The 25,976-nt window shown below is 37.7% G+C and overlaps 1 protein-coding gene and 1 long non-coding RNA gene across 4 annotated transcripts in view; one reads left to right on the top strand and one right to left on the bottom strand.

The window, feature by feature from the left end:
* LOC145674423 (uncharacterized) overlaps nucleotides 1-22,256 on the bottom strand; it is a 32,122-nt gene extending 9,866 nt beyond the window's left edge. Inside the window, exons 1-3 of one of the 3 annotated variants that reach the window (XM_081744459.1) lie at nucleotides 22,179-22,256; nucleotides 8,804-8,908; nucleotides 2,091-2,202 (exon numbers count right to left, since the gene is read on the bottom strand). In XM_081744459.1, the coding sequence (XP_081600585.1) occupies nucleotides 2,091-2,202; nucleotides 8,804-8,905 (214 nt within the window). In that variant the 5' untranslated portion in view covers nucleotides 8,906-8,908; nucleotides 22,179-22,256. Of the gene's footprint in view, nucleotides 1-2,090; nucleotides 2,203-8,803; nucleotides 8,909-21,727; nucleotides 21,880-22,178 lie in introns of those variants that run through there. The other 2 variants (XM_081744458.1, XM_081744460.1) reach the window with 2 other exon arrangements.
* A 292-nt stretch (nucleotides 22,257-22,548) lies between these two features.
* Nucleotides 22,549-25,976, top strand: part of LOC145673771 (uncharacterized) — a 51,864-nt gene continuing 48,436 nt past the window's right edge. Inside the window, exon 1 of the long non-coding RNA XR_014128801.1 lies at nucleotides 22,549-22,592. This is a non-coding gene — a long non-coding RNA (uncharacterized LOC145673771). The remainder of the gene's footprint in view (nucleotides 22,593-25,976) is intronic.

The raw sequence follows: 25,976 nt of genomic DNA, 5'->3' as shown, positions 1-25,976 counted from the left end.
AAACAAAACGGAAACACATATCTAAACGAGACCATAGTAGCTCATATCATAAATCTTATGCTCAATACAATAATTTCGCGATCTAGCGTGTTGCATACGCCGGTGCACACACTGTAATTATGGCTTTCCGATAACAATATATTGCAATCCTTATATTTTGTTCTTTGATATGTGATAGCCATGTAAAGAAAATACGACATTTAAAAACTTAATGATCATTGTATTACACACAAAGAATGAAAAGATGAATGACTGGACCAAGAATCAAACCTGGAATCTCCAGTATACTTTACCGATGCGTTAACCAATAAGACACCCAGTCTGCTTCCCAAAACAGCCACACACACTCTCATTGTATTGTACAAGCACAGCAGCTAGGCTGTGGTACAATCCGCAGCAAAACACCTGCGACATGAGCATGTAAATTTATTGTGAAACTACGAAATCCTTTGCTTCAAAATAAGTGTGCAGGAGAGGACGCCAAGTTTTCTCCTGGAGTGATTCGTGCCATTTAGACGTTATGTTAATTCTCTGGGCTGTTAGGCGTAGTTTCACAATAAACTTACATGCTCATGTTGCAGGTTTTTTGCTCCGGGCTGTACAAGCCATGTTGTCTGAGTGAAGATCACCGACTTCACGAGTGAGAGAGTGTGGGGCTAACGTAAAGATCATGAATGGTAAGAAGTGCAATACGTATTATACTATTCCCCTGCAAAACATCACTCAGTACCACGAGAAGATGGAGGCGGAGATCTTCGACAGATTCGTGTGTCCAAAACAGACCACTGCCATTCAATTTTGGTGATTGAGCGCGCCAAGAGAGCTGTTCAACTTCATCCCAATGTTCCTCAAACCACGCAGCAATAGCTCGTGCTGTAAGAATGGGCACATTACCATCCTTGAATGTGGCATCATTGCTCGGAAACAACATCTGGACCATGAGATACGCATGGTCCTCTAAAATAACGACAAAATCTCGGGCAGTGACGCGATCGGTAAACATGTGACAAAACCCACTGCAAACTAATATAGTGTGGTCTACAGCATTACACCATACGTTTCTTCGGGCGTCTATCGCACATAAACACGGTCCCTAATTTCAAATAAGGTGAAGAATGACTCATCCAACCCTATTACACGTTTCCAATCATCAGTGGTCCATGATGAATGGTCGCGGCACCATTCACACCGTGCTGAAGTGTTATGGTCGTTATCAGCGGCTTCGCCCATGGAACCCGACCCAGGATGTTCATGTCATATAACTCGTGACGGACTGTGATTGCCGATATTGGCTATAGGAGGTGTTACTTGAGTTTCTCTGTCACTTGCCCCGCAGTCGCAAGGCGGATCTGAGTGACCATTCGCTTTAATGTTCAGCGTGACTTGTCACTGATGGTTTTCTTTTGACCAATGTTCCTTTTCGCCGTTGTGTTTTTGGCCTGAGTTTTGTTACCACTCACACATTGGACACTGTTCTTCACGACACATCCAATACACTTGGCATTTTCGGCATGCTTGCACCACTTAACCGAGCGCCAACTATTTCCCCTACTTGGAAATCAGACCATTTTCAACTATCACCCCATACTCAGTTCATTGCACAATTCAGTTCTACAGTTCCTCACATACTACAGGATTTGTTCTACCTAACGCACCACCACTAAAAGCCTCAGCGTTGAGGTCGCCGCCTGACCTTTGCTAACCCACACATCTGACGTCTTTCTAATTCCAGGTGCTCGTATCATATTATCTTGATAACCATCTAGAATAGTACAATCTTTTTGAAAAAATAATAACAATAAAAACAACATATTTTTACTTGAAGACAGGAAACATTAACGATTGATGAACTTATTACGAGATGTTTATTTTTTATGTAAGAAATATTCTTAAAACCGAAACTTTTGAATACTTAACTTATTGGAAGTGAATTTCATTTAAAGTATATTAATGAAAGGAAGTTTTATTCTAAATGGTATGCAGTTCCGATACAAAGTGCGTTAGAGCTACGTAACACTAAAAAAAATATAGTAACATTTAAACATATAACAATAATACAGAGGAAACAAAACTAAGCCTAAACAACTCACCAAAAATCGAAACTACACTGTTTCTGCATCGTTCTACATGATCTTCATACTCTGCAGGCAACACCTTATGCGCCTGATTGTACGGGCATGTCTTAGGATTCATGAAGTAAGCCTATTAAAAAAAGACAAAAAGTCATTAATTATTTCGGAATTATTCCTACTCCATCACGCTTTACTGTACACAAAAGATATTTCTTCCTTCAGGAGTCAGACTATGTTCTTCTGATAGGTTAAATCGGTTTTAGACACCTATTCTGTCGTTGATAATAATCTTTAAAAAATGAAAAAAAAATCAACCTCGATTATGCCAGTGAGGCTAAAGGAGACGATTATGAGAAATGAATGAAATAGTGGAATGAAGAAAGTCGGAGGAAACGGGAGAACCCCGAGAAAACCCACGCACACGGTGTTTGTCCACCACAAAGCTCACTTGGCGCAGGCTGGGATCGACCAAGGACCCAATGCACCAGAGGTGCACGCTCTACCATTGAGCCACCGCGGCCGATGCTAATCTTTAGTACTTATTAGGTCATAAAGGAGGTGGTGATTAACCTAATTTAAAAAAAAGTTTATATTCTATAACAAAATAAAATGACATTGTAATAACAAGCTTTCCTTTTTAAAAAAATCGAGCTAAAAAGAAAAAAATATAAATCAAATATAAAGTTAAAAAAATAATTTTGTCAAAAAATTAATTTCAAAAATCTATTTATCCACGCAAAAGAGGACTGAGAACATCAAGTCGTTGGACGTTCGGAAACGATTTATTAAGACAATGGTATGGAGCGTGGCGATCAGAGACATAGACATTGAGAAAAGCTGAATATCCAGGCTGAAAGCATTTGAAATGTGGTGTTGACGCAAAATGCTGTGCATATCATAGACCGAAAGGAAAATGGATGAAGACATACTAAAGGAAGCTAATGAAGGCCGACAGATCATGGAGATAATAGGAAAAGGAAGAAACAGCATGCACGGCCATCTTATTCGGCACTCCGATTGGATCACCGTGTTGATAGAGGGAAAGGCAGAAGGAAAACTAGAAAAAGGAAGACCAAGGACAGAATATCTAGATGCAGTTACGAAGAAAAGACCTTATCAAAGTATAAAACAGCTCTTCTAAGGGAAAGAAAAGTTCCAAACTTTCATGATGTCACAAACCTATGGTTGAGGAAAGACAGAAGATTTATACATGACTGGAAAAAGCAATAGGAGCGCTCTCATATACAATGAATTTATAGTCTTCAAATCAGACGTAATATTATATTGAACTCTATACAGCATTTCATGGGATGAAATAATATTCTAGTACGAACGCACTACCTCCACAATTTTTCCCCCATGAAATGGTAAGTTTCCTTTGATTACTGAGAAAGGTATTTGGCCTATAGGACCTGCAAAATACTATAATTAAAATTGCTTCATTTAAATCGAAGTTTTGAAGAAAGTTAAAATATTCTAGGAAAAATTTTAGATTATTATCATTTTAGCCCCTGTCATTTCCGATTCCTTGCAGCTCTAGAGATGCTTGACAATCTTTTGATATGTGCATTGATATTCCTAGAAACTGCCAGGAGGTATGGCACAATTTAATACTACAGCTTTACATTGAATGTTAAATAGTATGGTGATAAAGGACCTATTCTGTGTGTAATGATTATGTATGATGGTTGTGCACTCTTAACTACACTGGATTCAAATTTCAGCGTGGTTCGGAGCTGGAAACGCAACGTAACGAAATATTAGATTGAGTCCTAAATAACTTCGGTACCGAATACCGAAGTTATTGAGTAAGACATACTAGCAATTAATTTCCATGAAAATTGGATGGTTAGTTGAATTGACGCTTAGTGTCATTCTCAGCACCAAGGCTAAATGAGATGTGGACCTATATAACATGGAATCCGAATCGTATAAGCCCCCACCGGAAATCGAACCTGACTGTCCCGCTCCGGAGACGCGTATCTTACCCATATAGCCATGACACAGCTCTCATGAAAATTTAATACGCTGTTAATGCAAGGGAGGTGTGGGGCGTTCATAAGGTTTAAGTAAAATTACTGTATTTGCGCGAATATAAGCCGTACCTAAAATTTGAGAAGAAATAATAGAAAAAGTAAATCTCGAATATAGGCCGCAGTACTAAATTTACGAGAAACTTCAATTAGATAGTACTTCGAGATGCATATCTCTCCCTTTTCTTTAACTCCCGCATAACTAAGGGTTACTCACGAAGATGATCTTCTTTCTAAGCAGCATTCTGGATCGTATAGCGAAGGTGAAGAATCTGACGCTGATGATGCTGAGAAGTGATTGTGCTTGATTTGGGTGGGTACAAACAAGCTGACACAGTCTTTCGAAACAAAGATGCTTTTCTCTTTTCAAGAACAGTTACTGTATATAAATATTCCGTATATATTGTATATATAATGTATAAGAAAGGTTAATAAAAGTATTATTATTCCTGTTAATAAAAGTATTACGTGTGTAAGTGTTTTTTTGTGATAGTGTTAGTAGTACCCAAAGAAGGTGGGAATTTTTGCGAAGAAGATATTTTATTGTGCTATTTTCTTCTTAAGTCTTTCATGTTTTACAAAAAACCCTGCAGTAACTTGTAATGGTATTCACTTCAATCCACAAGATACGTGTACGTGGCATTTTGAAATTGACGACTTATTATCTGACGGAGAAAATCTCAATTATAGGCCGCATCATGATTTTCCAAGCCAAAATTTTGGGAAAATGTGTGGCCTATATTCGCGCAAATAGATAACTTCCATACCCAGAAGTGACATACGAAGGGCAGTCAAAAAGTTATCGGAATGTTGTTGCACTTTTATTATTTGTGGTGTAATCATAATTAATCTTATAGAGTACAGTTCTTCCGTTGCTTTGATTACGAAACTGACAAGTGTGAACAGACAGTGTATGAGAAGCGTAGCTGAACGGAGAAATGTGTGGTGACCAGTTGGCACAATGTCGCAGTTCGAGCAGTGCGCAAACACTAAGTTCATGTACAAATTGGGGGAAATCTGCTTCGGAGACTTTGATAGCTTTAAAAACAGTTTAGCACCATCGGATGTTCGGCTCTTCCCAAAGATAAAAATGGGTCTCAAAGGTACCCGTTACGACACCGTACCTCAAAGAGATCATCGCGACGGGTGAACTTCGGAAGATACCAAAAAAAACCTTTCGTCGGTGTTTCCACCAATCGAAGGATCACTGAAACAAGTATCTTTGTTCCGAAGGTGCCAAATTTGAAGGCGATAAAGTAAACGTGTAGTTATATTTCGGATATAGGATTTAGATTTCTGAACTTTCGGCATCTATGGTCATGTTAACCCTTCAGGTTTGAGGGATGACGTCCCTCAGCGAACACACTATCCGGGAAAAGGGAAGCGGCCTGGAACCTGTATGTTAAGTACCATCCCGGCATTTGCCTAGTGTGAATGAAGAAAACCCTGGAAAACATCATTCAGGATGGCTCGCCTGAAAAAGCTTCTTACATGTTTTTGACCGACTGTTCCCACTGGAAATCGAATCCGGGATCGCTCACACCGCAGGCGAGAGCGTTAGCGACTACGCTACGCGAGGTGTAGTTATATTGTGCTAATAAAGAACTAAAACAGAATTCCGGGAACTTACTGACTTCCCCTCGCATCATAACTTTTAAGAGTCAAGATTTTCCTGATATGTTCCTAGCATGGTCGACTAGTGGTGCAGCTACTGACAGAAGAATCGACAAGGCAGCTGTTTCGGAGAAAAGATGCTGATTCTAAAAATTATAGTTGCTAATTATTTGGTCTAGGAATTAATTCGTGCGGTTGGTACGCACACATTGAAGCTGTAGTACAAACACAAAATACATAAATACCTTAAGAAAAATATTGTCCATCGCTAGCCACCACTTTCGCCCATCTGTCAGGCAATGTACGGATTCCGTGGCGAAAGAAGTCCTCATCCTTGGAAGCGATCCAGTCAGAGACCCATGTTTCGATATCTTCTGAAGAAGTAAACCGCTGTCCAATCAAATCGTTGTTCATGCAATCGAACAAGTAGTAGTCCGAAGGAGCAACGTCTGGTGAATACGGCGGGTGGGGTAAAACTTCCCATCCGACATTTTCTAAATAGGTTTTGACCGGTTTTGCGACATGTGGGCGAGCGTTATCATGTTGAACAATAAGTTTATCATGTCTGTTTTCCCATTCTGGTCGTGTTCTGGCCAGAGCTTGCTTCAAACGCATTAATTGTCGTCGATAACGTTCTCCATTCATAGTTTCACCCGGTTGCAGCAGCTCATAGTACACCACACCTTTCATATCCCACCATATGCACAGCATAACCTTTGCACAGTGAATATCTCGTTTTGGTTGTGATGGACCTGGTTCACCTGGTTTCACCCAGGCCTTTTTTCGTTTAGGGTTCTCGTAATGGATCCACTTCTCATCACCCGTAATAATTCGATGCAGAAACCCCTTTCTGCTCTGTCGTTGAAGCAGCAATTCGCAAATGGTTTTTCGTCTTTCAACGTCTCTGTCTTTCAATTCATGTGGAACCCAATGTGACATCTTTTGAATCATTCCCATGGCTTTCAAGCGTTTGGAGACTGTTGTTTGATCAACGCCTAATGCTGCTGCAAGTTGTTCCTGCGTTTGACACGAATCCTGCTCGAGCAATGCTGTCAATTCTTCGTCTTGAAATTTTTTTGGCTGTCCAGCTCGCTCTTGGTCTGCCAAGCCGAAATCACCACTTCTAAACCGTGCAAACCACTTCTGACACGTTCGCTCAGCTAGAGCATGGTCACCATACACTTCCACCAAAATACGATGACTTTCAGTCGCACTTTTCTGCATGTTAAAGTAATGCAGCAGGACACCCCGCAAAAACACTTTATCAGGCACAAATTGCGCCATGTTCACTTAACTACAAACTGGTGTTGTTGACGCTTTAATCCACTGCCCTATACTACGAACGATACGCGATGACAGGGGTTTGCAACACATGTCTGAATACACGGAACTGTGGGACGCTCCGTTCGTTGCGCCATCTCTTGTCCACCCACACGAATTAATTCCTAGACCAAATAGAAAATCTTGTTGCCACGAAAAGAATCCCAATTCGACAGATTTAAACAATTTAAATCTTCGAATGATTGCCTCTAAATGCCGAAAAAGCTAGTTTTGGATGCTGGTCCACATATGCAGACTAGCAACTATATAATTTAACGAATCGGAACCAAATATTAAACTTTACACTTTCACAAGAATCCTGAAAACTTCTCCCTTCGTGCATCACCAAATAAAAGTAAGGACCACGACCCTGTAGTTTCTAATTAAATCATGAATTATACCCGACTAACGTAATCTAAAATATCCTAACCCTCTACTCCCCCTGCTATTGCACCAGACTTGGCGTCTTATGGAAACCTCTACTGCCCCTGTCTCTTATTAATATATTCTTATGTTTTTTTTTCTTTTTCTCTCTCCTCGATACTTAACAGTGGGCAGCTGAGTTTTTATTTTTGTGCTTTTGTACCGTTTGAAATATCCAACACAAAACTGCAAGTATATTTCTCTTTATGTAATGATTTATTTATTAATCTGTTAATTATTATATTTTTCTCTCTATTGTTACACTTACAACGAACTAGTTAACACATAAATCATAAACAAGTTAAATTTGTGATTATTGCAAGATGCCGAATTATTCTGATGCACAAAACAACATATTATATTACGCACAATGAAATATTACATATCAAATTAATTTTTTTTTTTTTAAACCACAGTACCCCAACATGAATATACGCCATATTACAAATTACAAACTACATATTTATACGAAAATGACAAAACATGATATGTGAGCTTTCGGTCGTTCTCTGATTTTTTGCTTCGGTAGTTGGCCACACAGATTTATACGCTGACAAAAATTGGTAAAGATTTAATTAAAAGTTCCATATTTGGCATTATATACATATATTTCACTGTTACGAGTGAACTGAAAGCATTTTTAATTTAATGAAAAGTCATTTAATTCGCTCTTCTGTAAAATAGTTGTAGATGTTCATATTATGTTTTGCCATCCTCGTGAAAAAATTATATCAAATCTTTAAGTTTTACGTCCCACGGTTATGCCGGCTAGGCTAAAGGAGACGGTGATGATGAGAAAGGAATGAAATGGTGGAATGAAGAAAGTAGGAGGAAACGGAAGAACCCTGAGAAAGCCCACGAACATAGTGTTTGTTCACCACAAAGCCCACTTGGCGCCAGCTGGGATCGAACCAAGCTCTCCATGCACCAGAGATGTACGCGCTACCACTGAGCCTGCTAGTTTCTGATAAGAATTCAAAATTTAATGCCAACCTTCAGATTAGTATTTGCGGAGTTCGTTAATCAACTTTCCTTTTACAGAATTGCAGGTACATTAAAAATATATAAATAAGTAAATAAATAAACAAATCTAAATCCAATGTAGAACTAAAGAAATTGTTCAAAACTGAATCAAACGTAGTACACATACACACGAACTTGTTTGTTTTCCGTACGCGAATAAAACGGCGTTCTACTCTAGCTAAATTATGTACTGAAACGGAAAAAAAGAAATATAACATTCTTTCATACAATCTTAATTACAGGTTACATTAATTGGTCAAATTTATTCTAGAATAAGACGGTATGTTAAAAGTTACGAAATTGACGTGTTAAACTTACCATGGCACACTCTCGGACGTGATCATCAAACATACTGAATGGAACTTTGTGCTCCGGATTGTACGGGCACGTTCCCAGATCATCATCTACTATTCCTGCCATTCTCTGAAAATAATAACAAGAATAAAGACAATTAACATAAGAAAATTGAGTATTCAAATTAATTCAGAATTGAAGAGCATCGTAAATATTCCTAGCAAACATATTGTAACTCATGTACAAAGGTAAATGCTATCCTTAGTTGAATGCTCTCAAATTTAATTTTAACAAACTACTATACTCACACTTTTTCACTACATTTCTTTCTATTACAAAATTTGGAAACACGTAACTTCAGCACTTTCTAAATGTGGAATTAGTTAGAGGTTAGCATATGTGCCTTCCTCCTTGATTTTGTGGCCAGCGAGCACGTCTTCGGTGCACGGGGTTCCGGATTCAATTCCACCTTAAACTGTAAGTCCACGTCTCATATGGCCTTGATGTTGAAAGGAAACCTAAACCACAATCACAGCAACCAAAGTCAGGACATAAAAATATGTTAACGCTGAAGGCGGATTTACATCGAAGGTAACATTGTTAAGAGCACGTGTCACTAACAATTCTAACAAATACATGAAAGCGAAATTGAGAAGTATCTGAAATTCCATGCAGTGACTCTCTGTACAGGTTCCTATGCGTTTTTTCCACTTATCTCGTTTAGGCGAATATCCACCAGATACTCCCTGCCCTGAACCGGAATAGATACAAATCTTGCTTGTAGTGGCCACCTAGCACAGGTTAGTACATTTTTAGCACTTGTTTTTACGTCGTATGTTCGCACGCACATTATATATCGGTACACAACTGATGTGTAGCATATTTATAAAACTGCACAACAGTTTTCTTTAAGGTGTTTCGAATTTGATCGAAAATACTGCTGCACTTATACCTATAAGAGAGAGCACCCATAAAGTAAAATGAGGTGATTTTAGTTTTAGCGTCACATTCAGCAGCGAGGCTATATGAGACGTGGAGCTACTGATTAACGTGGAATCCGAACCACATAAGCTCCCGCCGGGAATCGAACCCGAGTCTCCCACGTCAAAGGCGCGTACGCTAACCGCTTAGCCACGAGGGAGCTCTCACCCATAAAGTGAATCAACACAGACAAAGAATCATAAAAGTACTAAAAGTAGATTTAATTAAAAAGGAAGTAAATATGAAATGAATTTACATATAGACCCATACTGTAAATCTGCCCGAATGGTTAAAACTGAAGTACAGCATCGATCAGATGGCATAATAACAAGTAAATTATTTGAAGCAGCTTTAGCGTGTTAAAGAATTGTAGGAAATTGTTCAACTGCATATTTCTTTATGTAGAACTCAATTTTTTCATAAAGCACGTTAATTACGGTATTTTACAGACTATAAGACGCACCTTCATTTTTAAGCATTAAAAAAAATACCGTAACAATTTTACCATTTTTATTATTGCAAGCTTGTGAATCCCCGCAACTCATGTTCGTTGCATCGGTGCACTGCTGCTGCCAGTTAGATCCAATGTTGCCAGATAGAGATAGGTTTCCCGCGGCATCGAATATATGGCCATTTTTAAGACTGGCGGGAATTTTAAATCAACCACTGGATATTTTTATATTAATTTCAAGTATAAGACTCACCTGAATTTTAGAGGCAATTATTCGAAGAAAAAAGTGAAAAAATGAAATGAAATCTTTGAGTTTTACGTCCCACGGTTATGCCGGTTAGGCTAAAGGAGACGGTGATGATGAGTAATGAATGAAATGGTGGAATGAAGAAAGTGGGAGGAAACGGGAGAACCCCGAGAAAACCCACGCATACGGTGTTTGTCCACCACAAAGTTCACTTGGCGGGGGCTGGGATCGAACCCGGGACCCCTAGCACCAGAGGTGAACGCTCTACCATTGAGCCACCGCGGCCCCCGAAGAAGAAGAAGAAGAAAAAAGTGAGTCTTATAGTCCGTAAAATACGGTAACTCTTTCCTAATATTTCCTAATCCACAATTTTAATCTACTTCATCTCTTATTACCGTATTTTGGAAAGATCTACAAACAAAATCCCATTCAAAACACTATAAATACGAGGATGATTCATAAAGCAATGCCTCCAAGCCCATTACTTGGCCAATAGTACTGCAAACATTCTGAACTGTTTATCATTAATGCACTGATGTTTAAGCTATAGAATGTCACCTGTTTCATCTTCCTCTCTCTTCTCCTTCCAGAGTAATGGAGCAATCCATGGCATCTGGTGATGACGTTCGGTTGAAACAGCGGGCTGTCATTGAATTACTGACTGCGAAAGGCTGTGCGCCCAGGAACATTCATCGCCGGCGAGGAGTCGTGAATACACCATTACGATCGGCAAACAAAGCGCCGGTCTATGAAGTACCGCCACACGTCCTCTCCTCCGACAAAAAAATACAATATCTGGTGGCAAAGTGTTTTTTAACATTCTGCGTCATCCTTCTTATAGTCAGGATCTTGCGCTCTACGACTTTTGGCTCTCGCCCAAACTTAAGGATCACCTTAAGGGAAACGCTACATTTGTGACGCGGAGGTGGATCCAGCAGTTCGGCATTGGTGTCGCCAGCAGCCACTACAATTCTTCGACGACGGCACGAAAAACCTTGTTTCCCGTTGGCGTATGTGTATTGCCCGTAATAGGGACTAGCTTAAAAATGACGCCACCATCTGTAGCTCACATTGCATGCTTTTCACTGATACCTGTATGGGTGCTATCTGTCAAACAGACATATAGGTATCACCTTGGAGGCATTACTTTCTAAGTCACTCTCGTACATCTAATAGAATGACTATGACGAAGACAATTATGAAAATACATAAAAGAACTAAACATATTTCCTTTCCAATAATATTTTACACACATGGTGTGGTACTTCCCAAGTAGGTAGAGGTGCAGTTTGTTTTATTTATTTAACAAATGTTATCGATTTACTATTCCCGGTAAGGGAGACCTAACTTAACCTGTAACTATAAATTTAACCTAAACATCACTAGAAATCTCGCGTAATAAGATTGGACGGATGGGTGAAATGTTAACTGTTTACATTTTGCTGATTTTGAGCAAGCATGTAGAAGATGACCTGTGCCCGGGGATATTTTCATTATGGCGAAAGATTCAGGGTGGTAGTAGTATTGAAATACAAAGAATTATAAATGGTAATTCGTGCTGTCAGATGTATTAATATAGCTACATAAAATTTAATTATTAAATTAGTGATTGCGCTGATTACTTACGCAGACCTTGAGGTATGCGTGTATAGATTCTGGAGGAGCTTAGTAACGTATTAATGACAGTAGAATATTCCCGAAGCCCGATGGAAGAACTTTGTCTTTCTGCGATGAACTTTTGTAAGTCAAAAGTTTTCTGCAGGAATTCTGCAAAAACTTTCAGCACAAGAAACGCTTGTGATTCTTAAAAATACGCTTCACGCGACGTAAAAGAACAGTACAAACAACAGTATATTTATGCGAGTAGTCCGTCCATTTAAGACACCTACACACAGCAGGCATATTTTTATACTTGTCTATTAGCGATTTTTATCTCCTCTGGCAATTTTTCTCCACAGGCGTGCCAAATTTTCTGCGATCACATCGCAGATCGCGACATATTCTGTTATGGGGCCCCGAAGTACCATTTACGTATGTGAAAATAGGTGGATGTTCTTAGACAAGTAGTGTAAATTATTTCCAATATTGGTGTAATTCTTGTTGGAAAAAAAGCAGTCTGTTCTTTTAAAAAAATCGATTTCGTTGATACCAGTGTTGTTCAACGTTGGAAATTGAAGGGGAGAAAACAGTGAGTTAGTTATACATAACGAGTAATAGTAATTGTTATTTATGTGCTTCAAAGTGCACATTAGATGTGCAATATTAAACAGATATAAACAACTGAAAATGCTTTTCTGAATAACGTTAAATATCGCTTTTCAACAAATATGTTTGATCGTATAGTAGCAGGGTTGGCTGGTTTAAACCAAAAAAATAAAAAGAACGAAAAATGCGACTCGTGTGAACTTCATGGTGACGTTTCCACATATCAAACAATTTCCGTTCTTTTTTTTTTATTATTTATTTATTTTTTTTTTTTACATTTTAATGAACGTGTCCCATGTGCAATTCTCGGTCGAACCACAATCCTTCTTTCAAGTGCTAACCAAGTAGCGGTTCGCATGTCACTTTGAGCGCAAGTTTTCTTGATAACCTCTCTATTACATAAGGAGTTACGCCTAAACATACGAAACGAAATCAAATTGTACATTTCTGCTTGCCTAAATGCCTGTTGTTTTATAAAGAATCCAAGGTTGCTTAAATATATTGATAGAAATTGGCAAAATTTATCGACTGCCTACGTAGCATCCAACATTAGCTTGGACTGGACTTAGTTTTAATTTAATTAAATGACATCCACATACTAAATTTGTAATTTGATACCTCAGTTTTAGCGTACTGATTATGATACGTTGATCTTAAAATTTTACACGTAAAGCAATAACAGGATTTTCCTGTGATTGCTTTGCATTTAAAGTAATTACGTGATTTTCTCGATTTAAGAAATTTACTGACTGGATTTCTTTAAGCTTATGTGACCCCTTAGAGTATATAGCTTATGTGTCCGTACGTATAATAACACCAAGGCGAAACAAATTTATTTCTGTCCATATGTAATGTGAATACATAGAGCAAATTATTTAAACAAAAAAAAAAAAGGTTTTTTGTTTATTTTTTCAAAAACAACCATGTTTTTTGCTAACCCTATATAGTAGAGTAAGCCTATTGTAGTATAGGGTAGATTAGCATAGCATAGAGTATCATAAGAGAGAGATAAGTAGCGTACAAGAGAATGAAGTACCAGAATATTGTAGGGTAAAAGCAGCGTAGCTCCGCGAAGTGTAATTCAGAGCAGCATACAGTAAACTGTAGTTGTGTACAGTGGCATACGGCAAAGTAATATGTACAATACTAGGGAGTGGAAAAGTATAGATTAGCGCAGAATAAAGCACCGTAGTGCAGCGTAAGTTACAACCTAATAAAAGAGATCAATAACAATTACGGTTAGGATATGTTAGGTTTCGTTTGTTGTAGCTTAGTAGTCTAGTCTACTCTAAGGTATGTCGTAAGCATAGACTATTTGTTAGATATTTCCCTACTTTCCTTGTGAAGCAATACATTGCTACTATCCCAGAGGAGGAGTTCAAACGATAACAACATAAAATGTAGGTTAAGTTAGGGTTAGGAATGGAACGGTATACAGTGCAGCCCACTTATAACGAACTCGCAAATAGCGAATTATTGGACACTACGAACATAAATGAAATCCGCGTCTCACCTCCTATTTAAAACAGAAAAAATGACAATATTTTCCGTAAAGATCGCTTATAGCGAAGTTTTCAGAACGGGATCATGTTTCCTTTCCTTCTGCGAGTGGACAACTCAGGTAACTCAAAACTGTTTTTTATAGCTGTTGACGCTGTGCACGCGAGGCATGATTCACTCTTCCCATCCAACTCAGATGACAGCAGAAATCGCCCTAGGTGAAGATATTTACGACACTGCGCGCCCATCAGACTTCAAGGTTGAGGTTAAAAATAAATCTCTGTTTTCACTGGAGCTCATTGTGTTAGACGCGGAGAGAAACTGAGGTGCGTTTTCGTTAGCTGTAAGGTAGGAACACGCCGCAAGTTGATTTATTTAACTCGTGTTTGTGCAACGCTAGATTGAAACGAAAGAAAAGCCATATATTTTCTGATGATGAGGGAGAAGTGGAAAATGTGAAACAACCCAAGAGTTCCAAAGAAGCGATCCAAAGATTGGAAATCTTGCAACGCTAGTTTTTCGAACACATCAAGAGGGTGCCGGATAATGCATTTCGTGCATTTGAGAAAGTGGAAGCGGCGGTGGTATGAACAGCTGCAGCAGACACGGTTCAGAAGAAGATTACAGACTTCTTGAAGCGTGCTTTAAGAGCATAATATGTATGATAGGCTAGATAAAAACGCAATTAATGAAATTATCTTCAGATGTAATGCTACACTACTGGATATTCTTTTTTAAACGTATCTGCTTGTATATAATCTTTTTCTTATATAATTCGGAAAAATACATGAGTTTGTTTATAACGAACTTCGGACATAAAGAATTCATTGTGTCCGCCCCTTGAAATTCGTTATAAGTGGCCTGCATTGTAATAGAATAGGGTGACGTAGGGTAGGGTATAGTAGACAATGGGATAGGGTTAGGTTAGGGCAAGGTGGTAAATTTTACAATGCTCAGTCTAACTAGTATCCTTACACAGGCACAAGAAATTACATTCAATCAATTTTAACAAAATGAATATAAACTTCCCAAAACCCAAGATAACCCGACCCTACTCTCCTCTTCTATACCTTTTTAACGCAGCCCCTTGAAATTCGTTATAAGTGGCCTGCATTGTAATAGAATAGGGTGACGTAGGGTAGGGTATAGTAGACAATGGGATAGGGTTAGGTTAGGGCAAGGTGGTAAATTTTACAATGCTCAGTCTAACTAGTATCCTTACACAGGCACAAGAAATTACATTCAATCAATTTTAACAAAATGAATATAAACTTCCCAAAACCCAAGATAACCCGACCCTACTCTCCTCTTCTATACCTTTTTAACGCAGCCATACTTTACTGATGGGCAGCTGGAGCGTGTATTGTAAAGTTTATCCGGCCAATGTAAGTCTAGACCTCCTTTGTGAAACTTAGCCTTCCTCCGTTTCACCCAGGGTTGTTGAAATTTTCCCCAGCCCCCCAAAACATAAAACCCACCTCCGAAAATATACAAGAAAACATGGATTGAAATGATAACCCCCACTGCAGAATATGCCGCGATCTGCGATGTGATCGCAGAAAATTTGCCGCGCCTGTGCAGAAAAATTGCCAGAGGAGAAAAAAATAGCCAACAGAAAAGTATAGAACATGCCTGCTATGTGTAGATGTCTTAAATGGACGGACTACTCGCATAAATACAGTTTGAACTGTTTTTTACGTCACATAAAGCATATTTTTAAGAATCACAAGCGTTTTTTCTGCAGAAAACTTTTGACTTACAAAAGCCCATCAAGAAAGACAAAGAAAGTCCTGCCATCGGGATGATAACCTCAATGTGACGAGTTTCTTCGATAGGGTTTATCAGTAGATGCCTAGTTTCAGAACTAACTTTAAACACGCGTTACTGAAATATCTTCAGAACAGAATACCGTTGAAAAATTGTGTTTTCGAAACATGCATAACGAATTTAGTCTGTGCTCGTTGAATTTGCTATAACGGTGTTCACTCTAATCTGGAACAAAAGCAATGTGACTACGTTCCCTTTGTTTTGTAGTACATAATCGAGCATCAGTGGAAATAAAAAAAATAAAACGTCCTTCACCATATGTCAGTTGATCACAAATCGAAAATGCTTCATTTAGAAAAGGATTTTTCAACATTACATTTAGATGATTACACACACATATAAAAGAAAGAGAGCTGCATTAGGAAGGAAACAAAATCTTTTCTTGTGATGATTACAAATGCACAAATCAGACCTTTTGGTCTTTTCTTCTTTTTCCTTTGTAATACCATAGTGTGGCAGTGGTGCCAATCTTAGATTTTATTTTCAAGATAAATCTGATTCTCATTTTTAGTTCATGAAATAAGAAAATACGAAAATAAGTCCATTTGTAAACAACTGGGCAAATTTTTACTTTGAGCCAAACAGTGACTTCAACCGATTCATGTGATCCGATTACAATTACTAACACAGTGAAAGTAATGTACGATGTTAAGAATTATACTATAAGTACAAGGGCCACAATGTTACTAAACATCAATTCAGGTGAAGCGGTGACTATGAATTTTCAGATCTAAATGGGGGCTACTGCCCCCCAAACCCCCCGCTCAAGTACCATAAAAACATCCAAAATAATAATAAATAATCACACCACTACTATAAAGCTAAGATAAGAAGGGAAAAATTAAAAAAAAAAAACACTCGTCTCTAATCATAAATCAGTGCATGACAAAGAAAAAAAAATTACATCTCAACAAGACAATAGGACAAGCAGCAGCAAACCAAATACTTTGCCTAATACTCAAATGCAAAACAAATCAAGAATAAAAATAATATGAATTAAAAAAAGAAAACACTCACCATTTCGCCATAGGAGAACACTCATGAATAATGAACTCATAACTGCTGATTCCACACACGAAAAAATAAGATACCAAGAACACATGCACAATACTCAACATTACTGAAAAATGTTCCTTTCCGCACACACGTCGTTTTATTAAACCGAGCACACTTGCTATTATTACAAACAAGAAACCAATAAACGTCCACTTTTACAATACGTCGAAAATATCTTCAGTTTAGACCACAACTATGATAGGTTTTCTCTAACTCAATTCAACCAATTCAATTACGCGCTTCCCGCATACCACAAACAGCAGCACACACATACATGCACACAGAACATGTCACATGACACTAACCAACTACCATATGACTACACAGACACCTAGTGGGAAAAATATGAACTAAGACGTCACACCAAAGGCACGAACAGTTTTAACAAGTGACTCACGCACAAACAGTTCCAGGAAGTAACTGAACCTATAAGAACCGATTAAAGTCTCAGTTGGAGTCAAAGTAAAGACTTACCAACAACTGTATCTGAAGAATTAGACCACGATGTAACTGTTATACAATCATATCTGTGAATTTGTCTTATGCGCTTATGACAGCTTTGCTTACATAATTGAACTCATTACGAAAAGCTAGCACAGACATACTTCTTTCTATCTAAATTCCGAAATTTGTTCTGGAACTTCTGGAACCCGAATTCAGAATACTTTATTGCTGCACGTGACTTTACGTCACGTCCACGAGCTATTAGATTATCAACCTCAGCAAAGATCCTGATATAAAAGACTGGGTAATTTCAAGAAAAGAGAGTTCCAACAGATCCGGAAGTTGATGCAGTTTAGTTAGTTCTTGGAACTGGATCAGTATCTCTATCTATCGTCATCATGGACATAACTTCGATCAAGTTTAACACCGCCGAAACAATGGGTGTTCGGCATAACCACTATATGACTAGTAAAGGACTACTAGTCATCAGTACTCTGTCTCCGAGGTAATAATTCGCCAGCAACTAGAACCACATCAGGGTCGGAGCTGAGTAGTAATCTACAGCATGGAAATGGAAGCGTCATCCTCGTCAGAACTTACCAGGTATGTGTCAGAGAAATCTGTTTGTGCTAGGCTTACCAAGTCATAAGATAATTCATTCACAGACACATAAATTCACATTCAAAATTAACTCTATTAAAGCTCTTTTAAGTTTGATATATGAGATTTAATTATTGTACCTCTCGCTATACGCCCTAAAATTAAAACAATCTCATATAACAACAATAGTTTGCGCCAAAGACACCAAATGCCTCACTTAAGAAAGATAATTACTAAAGATCTACCTCTATTTCCTCAACACTACACCTGGGTAACTACATACACAAAAACGAAAAATATCTGCATTAAAAAACAGATCGGGAAGTTCCGTATCTAGTAGAATGTGTACGTATAGTACGATTACCACATCTTACGAAAGTTCTTTAATTGCAAAATATATGGTAAGGAAACAAAGTGGCAACTGAAAATGAAATTTAAAAAGATTGCAACATTCCAGTTCTTCCAAAACTAAAATAAAATTAAATTCAGTGAACTATTTTACACTCTTGCATTTTTTGAAGAAAATCTTAAATTTCAATTAAGTAGCCACTGGTTCAGTACTAATCATACGAGTGTCATTATTCATAAGTCTTTCTATTGGCCGCTTTGTAATTAGAGTTCACACGGGCTCCACTCAGAGCATGAAAGCTTATGTGCTATTTTAAGTAATCATACGGCTTTAAATGTGGTACAGAATTTAATAAAATTCACTGGGCTGGGCTTTAAAAATGACATTTTTACGACCCTGTTTAAACCTAAAATTTCGCTGACATATTCTTTACCAGCGCAGACTTTTTCAGTACCTCAAATGAATGTATGGTAACCACCAGACCAACTTGTACTAGGCAGTCGTTACAAATTAGGGGCAAGGTTCTAGAACACAGGTCCCCCTTCCCATTTAGCTGTAATAAAGACAGAAAACAACGTGCCGTGCGGAGCTCTAACCCGCCTTCACTCGCTAACGCTCGCTCGGCAATACTGTATGAATTAAATGTTAAACTTTGACACAGAAAGGAACCAACCCACCTACTGACTTATATGAGGGGGACCTGGGTTCTAGAACCTTCCCCAAATTAGGGGCTAAGTGCCTGAGAATAGACCTAGAAATAAGAAAAATACGTAAAATTTACAACAAATAAATGGTGGACTGGTTATTTTTCGTGAAATTTCACACTAACAAAACAAGTCTAATGTGGTATTTTGAAATGTAAAAAGCTGTTTTGTTGGTAAAATTTTGGTTGGAGGCATGCTGATGTCAAACACTAGGATGTAACAATTGGATTTTGTGTTTTATAAGAAAGCATGCTAATGGAATAGAAGAGTTATTACGTTTTGGAAAATGACACGGATTACTGAAACTAAAGAAATGGAGGGACACTCACACATTCAAATGTGAATATCATGCTGATAGTGAAAAAAAGTGAGCACAGGGAAAGTTATGTATCAAAATACTCTAGCACAAACGAGTCAGTTATCTCTAGTTTCCTAAAGGCAGTGTCGGAACCGTACAATTGGAGTGAATGTGTTAAGAAAGCAACTAACATAACGTAACGTAGTAATTTTAGCGACAACCACGTTTACGCGCATACTCATCGTCCCTGACGCGCTTACTCCATACGGACCAAACCCTTCGCTACCGTTCACACTGTAGTTCTTACAGTATATTCCGAACTAAGTATTTACGCACAAACAGTGACGTCATCTTTAAGTCAATCTGCACCGAGGAATTCGAGAAAGAGAATTTTTACGGTAGTGAAAGTGAATTTCCTAATAAATGACAGAATTCTGACGTTTTTAAGGCTGGAAATACTTTGCGACACAAACGCCCAATTGTATACAGCTTCCTGAAGTCAGTGTCGGAATTGCACAAACCGTAAGGACAAGTAAACACAGTAAACGTGTTAAAAAAAAAAAAAAAAAACTTAATACTGCGTACTGAATTTAGACAGATCCTAACTTACGCACATACATACCGTCGCGGACGCGCCTGCTTCTTACAAACGCAATCCCCTCCCTATTACTCGGGCACCCCTGCCCTGTCTCGGTGAGATAGGATTCGTGCTTTTTAGTGACCATCTAGCACATGTCGATTTATGGATTTTAACACTTCTGTTTTATGGCACACTTCCCGACACAGTATTCACACCCAAAACTGTGAAGTCCTTTTAATGTGAATGTGCACCGAGAAATTCTACAGAAACTCTTTCTAAGGTACTGACATTGAACTCCCTAATAAATGACAAAATTTTAACGTATTTAACCCTGAAAATCCTGTACCTACCCTGCGCCACAAGTTCCATCTAATCCGGTCTAGGCCAGTGAACACTAGAGGAAGCATGAGCGGTAGCGATGAAAAATATGCAAGTATACAAAGATTTAATTCCAATGCTAACATTTGTATGCGTGAAGATCGCATATGCTTGTATATGTATCATTGTTTCCTTGGTATATAGTGGGACGGAGTAAGATAGTACAATGTTAGTAAAGATACAAAAGTACATACGTAATGCAGCTGTATTTTAAGTTTGGAACTGTAGGGTTACTAATGTAAAATCATTTCAAGTGCTTTACTACGGATAAAATGAGTGAGTGTAATATAAAAAATGACTGTAGAAGACACTATTTTCCACCTGCGGTGTATTTCTGCACAGTGTACAAAAGCCGTATTTTATATATAGCGGTACAAGTGGAGCTTTACTAGCGGGAAACCACGATACGTGCTATTGAAACTAGTACCATTGCTAAAATCCACCTGCTTTCATTGTTCTCGCTCACGCGCCACCTCTCTTACAACCTGCGAGAGCCCACCAGCTTCGCCCTGAGCTGATTAGTTTAGATAGCATTCATGCCTGTTAGTAGCAACGCAGCACAGGTTGATTTGTGCTTTTTATACTATAGTTTTTACGTCATATATCCGATTACCATATTCATACACAAATCGTAAAGGAATTTCCATATTTAAAAATTACTTCTGATGCCCCCTTGAATTTCATCTATGCTTAACTGCATAAACTCATTACGCCCAGGGCAAATAGTGAAAGAATTATAATTTCTCAACAATTATTTCAAGTGATGTGTCAAAAGTAAATCTGTCCACTAAAATCAGCGTGACTTAAACATTTTTTTCTCAAAGAAGGCTGGCCCCTCAAAACATATGCTCTGATTAATAATGAATTGGATACTCCCAGCGATTAATGGGGCGTATACGGCGTATACCCACCTAAAATTTGTATAGTCCAGCGTATAGTCACCTTAAATTTACGAAAGAATGAGCGTATATTAGAGTGCGTATACTCCAAGTAGTCTTGCGTATACGTTATACTGTTGAAAATGATCGAGCGTATTCCTACCAAAAATTATAGCATTACAGCACTGGATACTCCTAATACTACACAGAAATTACATGCGTTATATATGCTGTTTTCAATACGGGCAATTAATCCACCTCTTCACACATGAGTTGCTTAATAGCAAAAGTATCTCTTATAAACGAATACTGCACGCATAATTAATTTAATTAAAAATTACATAATTATTCTGAAGGTATCAATACAACCATTAGATAGACAGGTGAGGATTTTGTTTGCGTAACCTTAATTTTACTCACTTATAAAGCACATTAATTATTTTATTATACCTAGAATATGAAAATTACGTACGAAATATATGTATAAGTCCTATACGTCAGACCAATTCTTAAAAAGATGCAAATAATCTACATAGCAATGAATGCCAATCTTGAACTTAGAACCCTGCTTCTAAACAACAAACGTTACCACAGTTGCCAGTACAGACAAAGGATATATCCTTTGTCTGTGGTTGCCAGGCAATTAATATAAAATTGTCACCTTGTTCTGCATTAAATTAATGACGACTAAAAAAAGTACACTAAGGAAGTTATAAATTTATTAAACAAAATAACGTTTTAAAAAAGGGATATAGTATACGTAAGACCGCAGTAGTTCCAGAAGGAGGTGGACGCTCATACTTTTACGAATTATTCATTGAGTATCTACGAACTTAACAAGGGGGTAACAAACTCACTTTGATTGACTTCGCGAGTGATACGAAAATGAAAAAGAACTTACCTGTTTGTTGTTCTTCTGCCTGTGTTGACATTAGGCATTTCGTGATGTGCAAATGTTTGAGAGATGTATGTAGTAGTAGCAGGTCTAGCGTGATTGCTTTGGTGGTTTTTGTGTACGGAAGGTGGGGTTTATTCCGTACAGGTTTGCGTCATTGTGTATAGGTTTTCGTGAATGCAACGCGAATTTTGCTTTTTCATGTTTACTTTGTTTTTGGTAATTTACATTTAAGTATAATGCTTAGAATTACGTGTATAAATTGAGTAAAATTCCTCGGTGATCGTATCACATCTTGGAACTCTAAGTATAGGTGTGTTTTCCGTCTGGGTTCTAGTTACTAGTTTTCTTGGTTTTGGGTCTGCGCACATTGACGGTAGGTGTTTCCGATAGAAGACAGAAGACGATGAGGGAAAAAGGGTATGTAATTTTCTTGTTTTAAAAATCTTTGTTTTAGTTAAATCATCTATTAAAAATAAGTAGAAAATAAAAACAAAATAGTGAATAGTTCTTTTTCGACGTGTAAGTCGTGTTATGTATGTGCTAGGGATGCGGTTTTTGGGAATAAAAGAGAATTTCGGAGGACATGTGGCCTCCTTTCTTTTGAAGAAAAAGTATCCCCTACAAACGCGGTTTCATAACTTTCTCTTGGAAGTAGCTCGAATATATCCTCCTAGTATTTGATTGATTCGATATGATGCTTTCTGTTCCTTATGTCTTTTTACTTTCATTCCTCACATTTGCCCTTGACTTGATATGTGCATGTGAAGTGCCCTTGTACTTTATCTATAAGCGTGTGTGTGTGTGGGGGGGGATTTAACGCATATCGCATGTTTTGTGCTCCTTCTGCTCCTTATTGTCCTTTTACTTGTATTCCTCACATTTGCCCTTGTACTTTATATGTGCATGTGTAGTGCCCTTGTACTTTATAAATGAGTGGGGGGGGGGGATTTAACGCATATCGCATGTCGTGTGCTGCAGGATACTTCTTACTCTTGCATTACGTAGGGAAATGGTATTTCATGTGGAAGTGGTAATAGAACACAGAAGAAACGCAGATCAGGGTGTATTCACACTTTATATTGGAGTGTGAATACAAGATGATCTGGGCTTCCTATGTGTTCTGTTACCACTTGCACATGAAATAACATCATTTCCCTACGTAATGCAAGAGTAAGAAGTATCCTGGAGCACCGGAAACAAGGGCGGTCTCATGTATACTATTACCTAAAAAAGTTTATGATATTGTAAAGTACTATAAGTGTGTGGTGGAGAAGCATATGATGAAAAACAAATCTCTGGGGTTCATTCCGTAAAGCGTATACATCAACGCAACGCAAAATTTGAGTATCCAAGTGATAATCGGCATTGCAGTTATAATGGGGCTAATGCAGAGTCATTTTAAAGTCTGATTAAAACCATATTAAGAAGATCACTAACGTATGGCTATCAAAATTGTATTCAGAGACTCTGATTAGGACGTAGTATTTGACAAAGTTAATCAAATGTGACTAATTAATCTAGAGCAGAGGCTAATCTTTTACCCATGGTTTAGCGTGCGATACAACATTTCGGGCCTTATGCATAGTCGTTCTGAAGCGTGATTAGAGCCATACTAAGGAGTTCGACTAATATATGTTTCCTGCAGTAGTCAGACCTTTAGTATGACGCTAATCATATGTCAAAACGACTCTGCATAAGGTCCTTCGTATTTCGCATTTCATGTGTTTTCATTTTTACAGACTACGCATGCGCTAATCTACTTTTCCGTAGTTGCCACATTTATTTTTCTCGCTCGATGCATTGGTGTTATATAAGTTAATCATACCCAAATCATCTTTTTAGTTATTCTCAAAGTAGACTCTGAATACCAAAAAGTGCATTTTCTTTAGTATAGCTTTAGTATAATACTATTTAGTCTATGACTAACGCTCTATTAACGAATTCTCTCTGAATACCGCCCAATTGATTTAAGAAGACTTGCACTGCATTGCTATCAGCAAATTATGACAAGCCAGATACTGATTGAACCAATCTGTCAAATGTAGCAGTATCGTTTTGAGAGTTTAGAACTTCCTTTCTAATGGTTTGCATCGAATAACGCAAAATTAACCCTTTTAAGTTTTCCACTTTTTGACGTAAATTTTAGACTTTCACTCAAACAGTTACAGCTTCCTTACTATTTATTGTCGAATCTTGGTTCATACTTCGTTTTTTAAAGGTTAGAGCATACTTTCCAACGGTACCGCTCGCTTGTCCGTATTGTACACCAAAAACGTGAAAATCGGGAAAACCTGAAAATTTTTCGAAAAAATCTTTTTTTTTAAATTTTTGCGCCGATCTGGCAAAATCCTCGGTTCAGGTAGGGACCTGATTCTTTTTATTAAAATACACTGTTGTGCACATAATAAGTGTGCAAAATTTCAATCTTGTATCTTGAAAACTAAGATCGTGAGAAATATTTGAAAGTCTGAAGGTGACCATTGTTTTTGATATATATACTTCAAAAATGTACTGGGTCATTATTATTTAACATAGAGTCATGATTCAAACACCATTTTATTTCGAATAACAATCCTTTTTCAATGGAACCACTCACATATCCAACAGTATTATATATGAACCGGAAAAATCGTAAAAGCCGGAAATTATTCTGAAAAATCATCCCCTCGGAACATTTGCGTCCCTCGTGCCCAACCCCAGGTTCACCTACGAATCTCAAAAAATTGAAAAATACCCAAAGGTACACACAATCAATATGCAGAGTTTCAATCTCACACCTTGAAAACTAAAAGCGTGGAAAAAAAATGAAATTTGCCTTAAGAAAGGAAAAGAAAGTCGCCTTTCGCCCCCACTTAGCTCCAGCATGTTGACCATCCAGTTCAGAACCACATCTGAGGTGTTCTTTGGCTCATACTCGACTTGATCAATCAAATAATCCAGCTTAAATACCTGCTATAGAACTTAAATAAGTGATCAAAGACGATACTAAGCCATGGTTTAAACATATATCATAAATCCTAAAAGGGCTAGAGTGGTATTCAGAGAGAATTGGTTAATCGAGCGTTAGTCATAGACTAGTTAGTTGCATACTAAAACTATGCTAAAAAATGCACTTTTTGGTATTCAGAGTCTACTTTGAGAAGAACTAAAAAGATGATTTTGGTATGATTAACTTATATAACCCCAATGCATCGGGTGAGAAAATTAAATGTGGCAACTACGAAAAATTAGATCAGCGCATGCGTGTTCTGTAAAAATGAAAATAAATGAAATACGAAATACGAAATGTTGTGTGGCACGCTAAACCGTGGGTAAAAGATTAGGCTCTGCTCTAGATTAATTAGCCACCTGTGAATAACTTCGTCAAATATTACGTCCTAATCAGAGACTCTGAATACAATTTTGATAACCATCCGTTAGGCAACCTCGTAGTATGGAATTAATCAGACATCAAAATGACTCTGCTTATTGCCCAATGTCTTTTTCGTTGCATCACGGTCACATACAAACAATTTCACACTTTCAATCTTAGGACTGTAGTTTACGCCTCATTTGTATAAACATTTAGAAATTGGAATCTGAAAATAATTAGTAAAACCGATTAATATGCAACAAAAAACCCTTTTTCAATCTGAAAGTTTAAAAGCTTTCTAAAAATTTCATTATTTTTTAGTTTAAGAAGCTTTTGAAACATTCATGGAAGATTATAAAAATTCTTGATTAAATGTTTTAGTTTGAAATCTGTTTGCACACTTGGTTAATTTTATTAAAATTGTATTTAGAATTAATTTGAAAATTTTG

Source organism: Thermobia domestica, chromosome 17, assembly GCF_964235325.1.
Source record: "Thermobia domestica chromosome 17, izTheDome1.hap1.1, whole genome shotgun sequence".
Classification (NCBI taxonomy): domain Eukaryota; kingdom Metazoa; phylum Arthropoda; class Insecta; order Zygentoma; family Lepismatidae; genus Thermobia; species Thermobia domestica.
The sequence above is the reverse complement of the archived record's forward strand: the minus strand, read 5'-3'. Positions and strand labels throughout refer to the sequence as shown.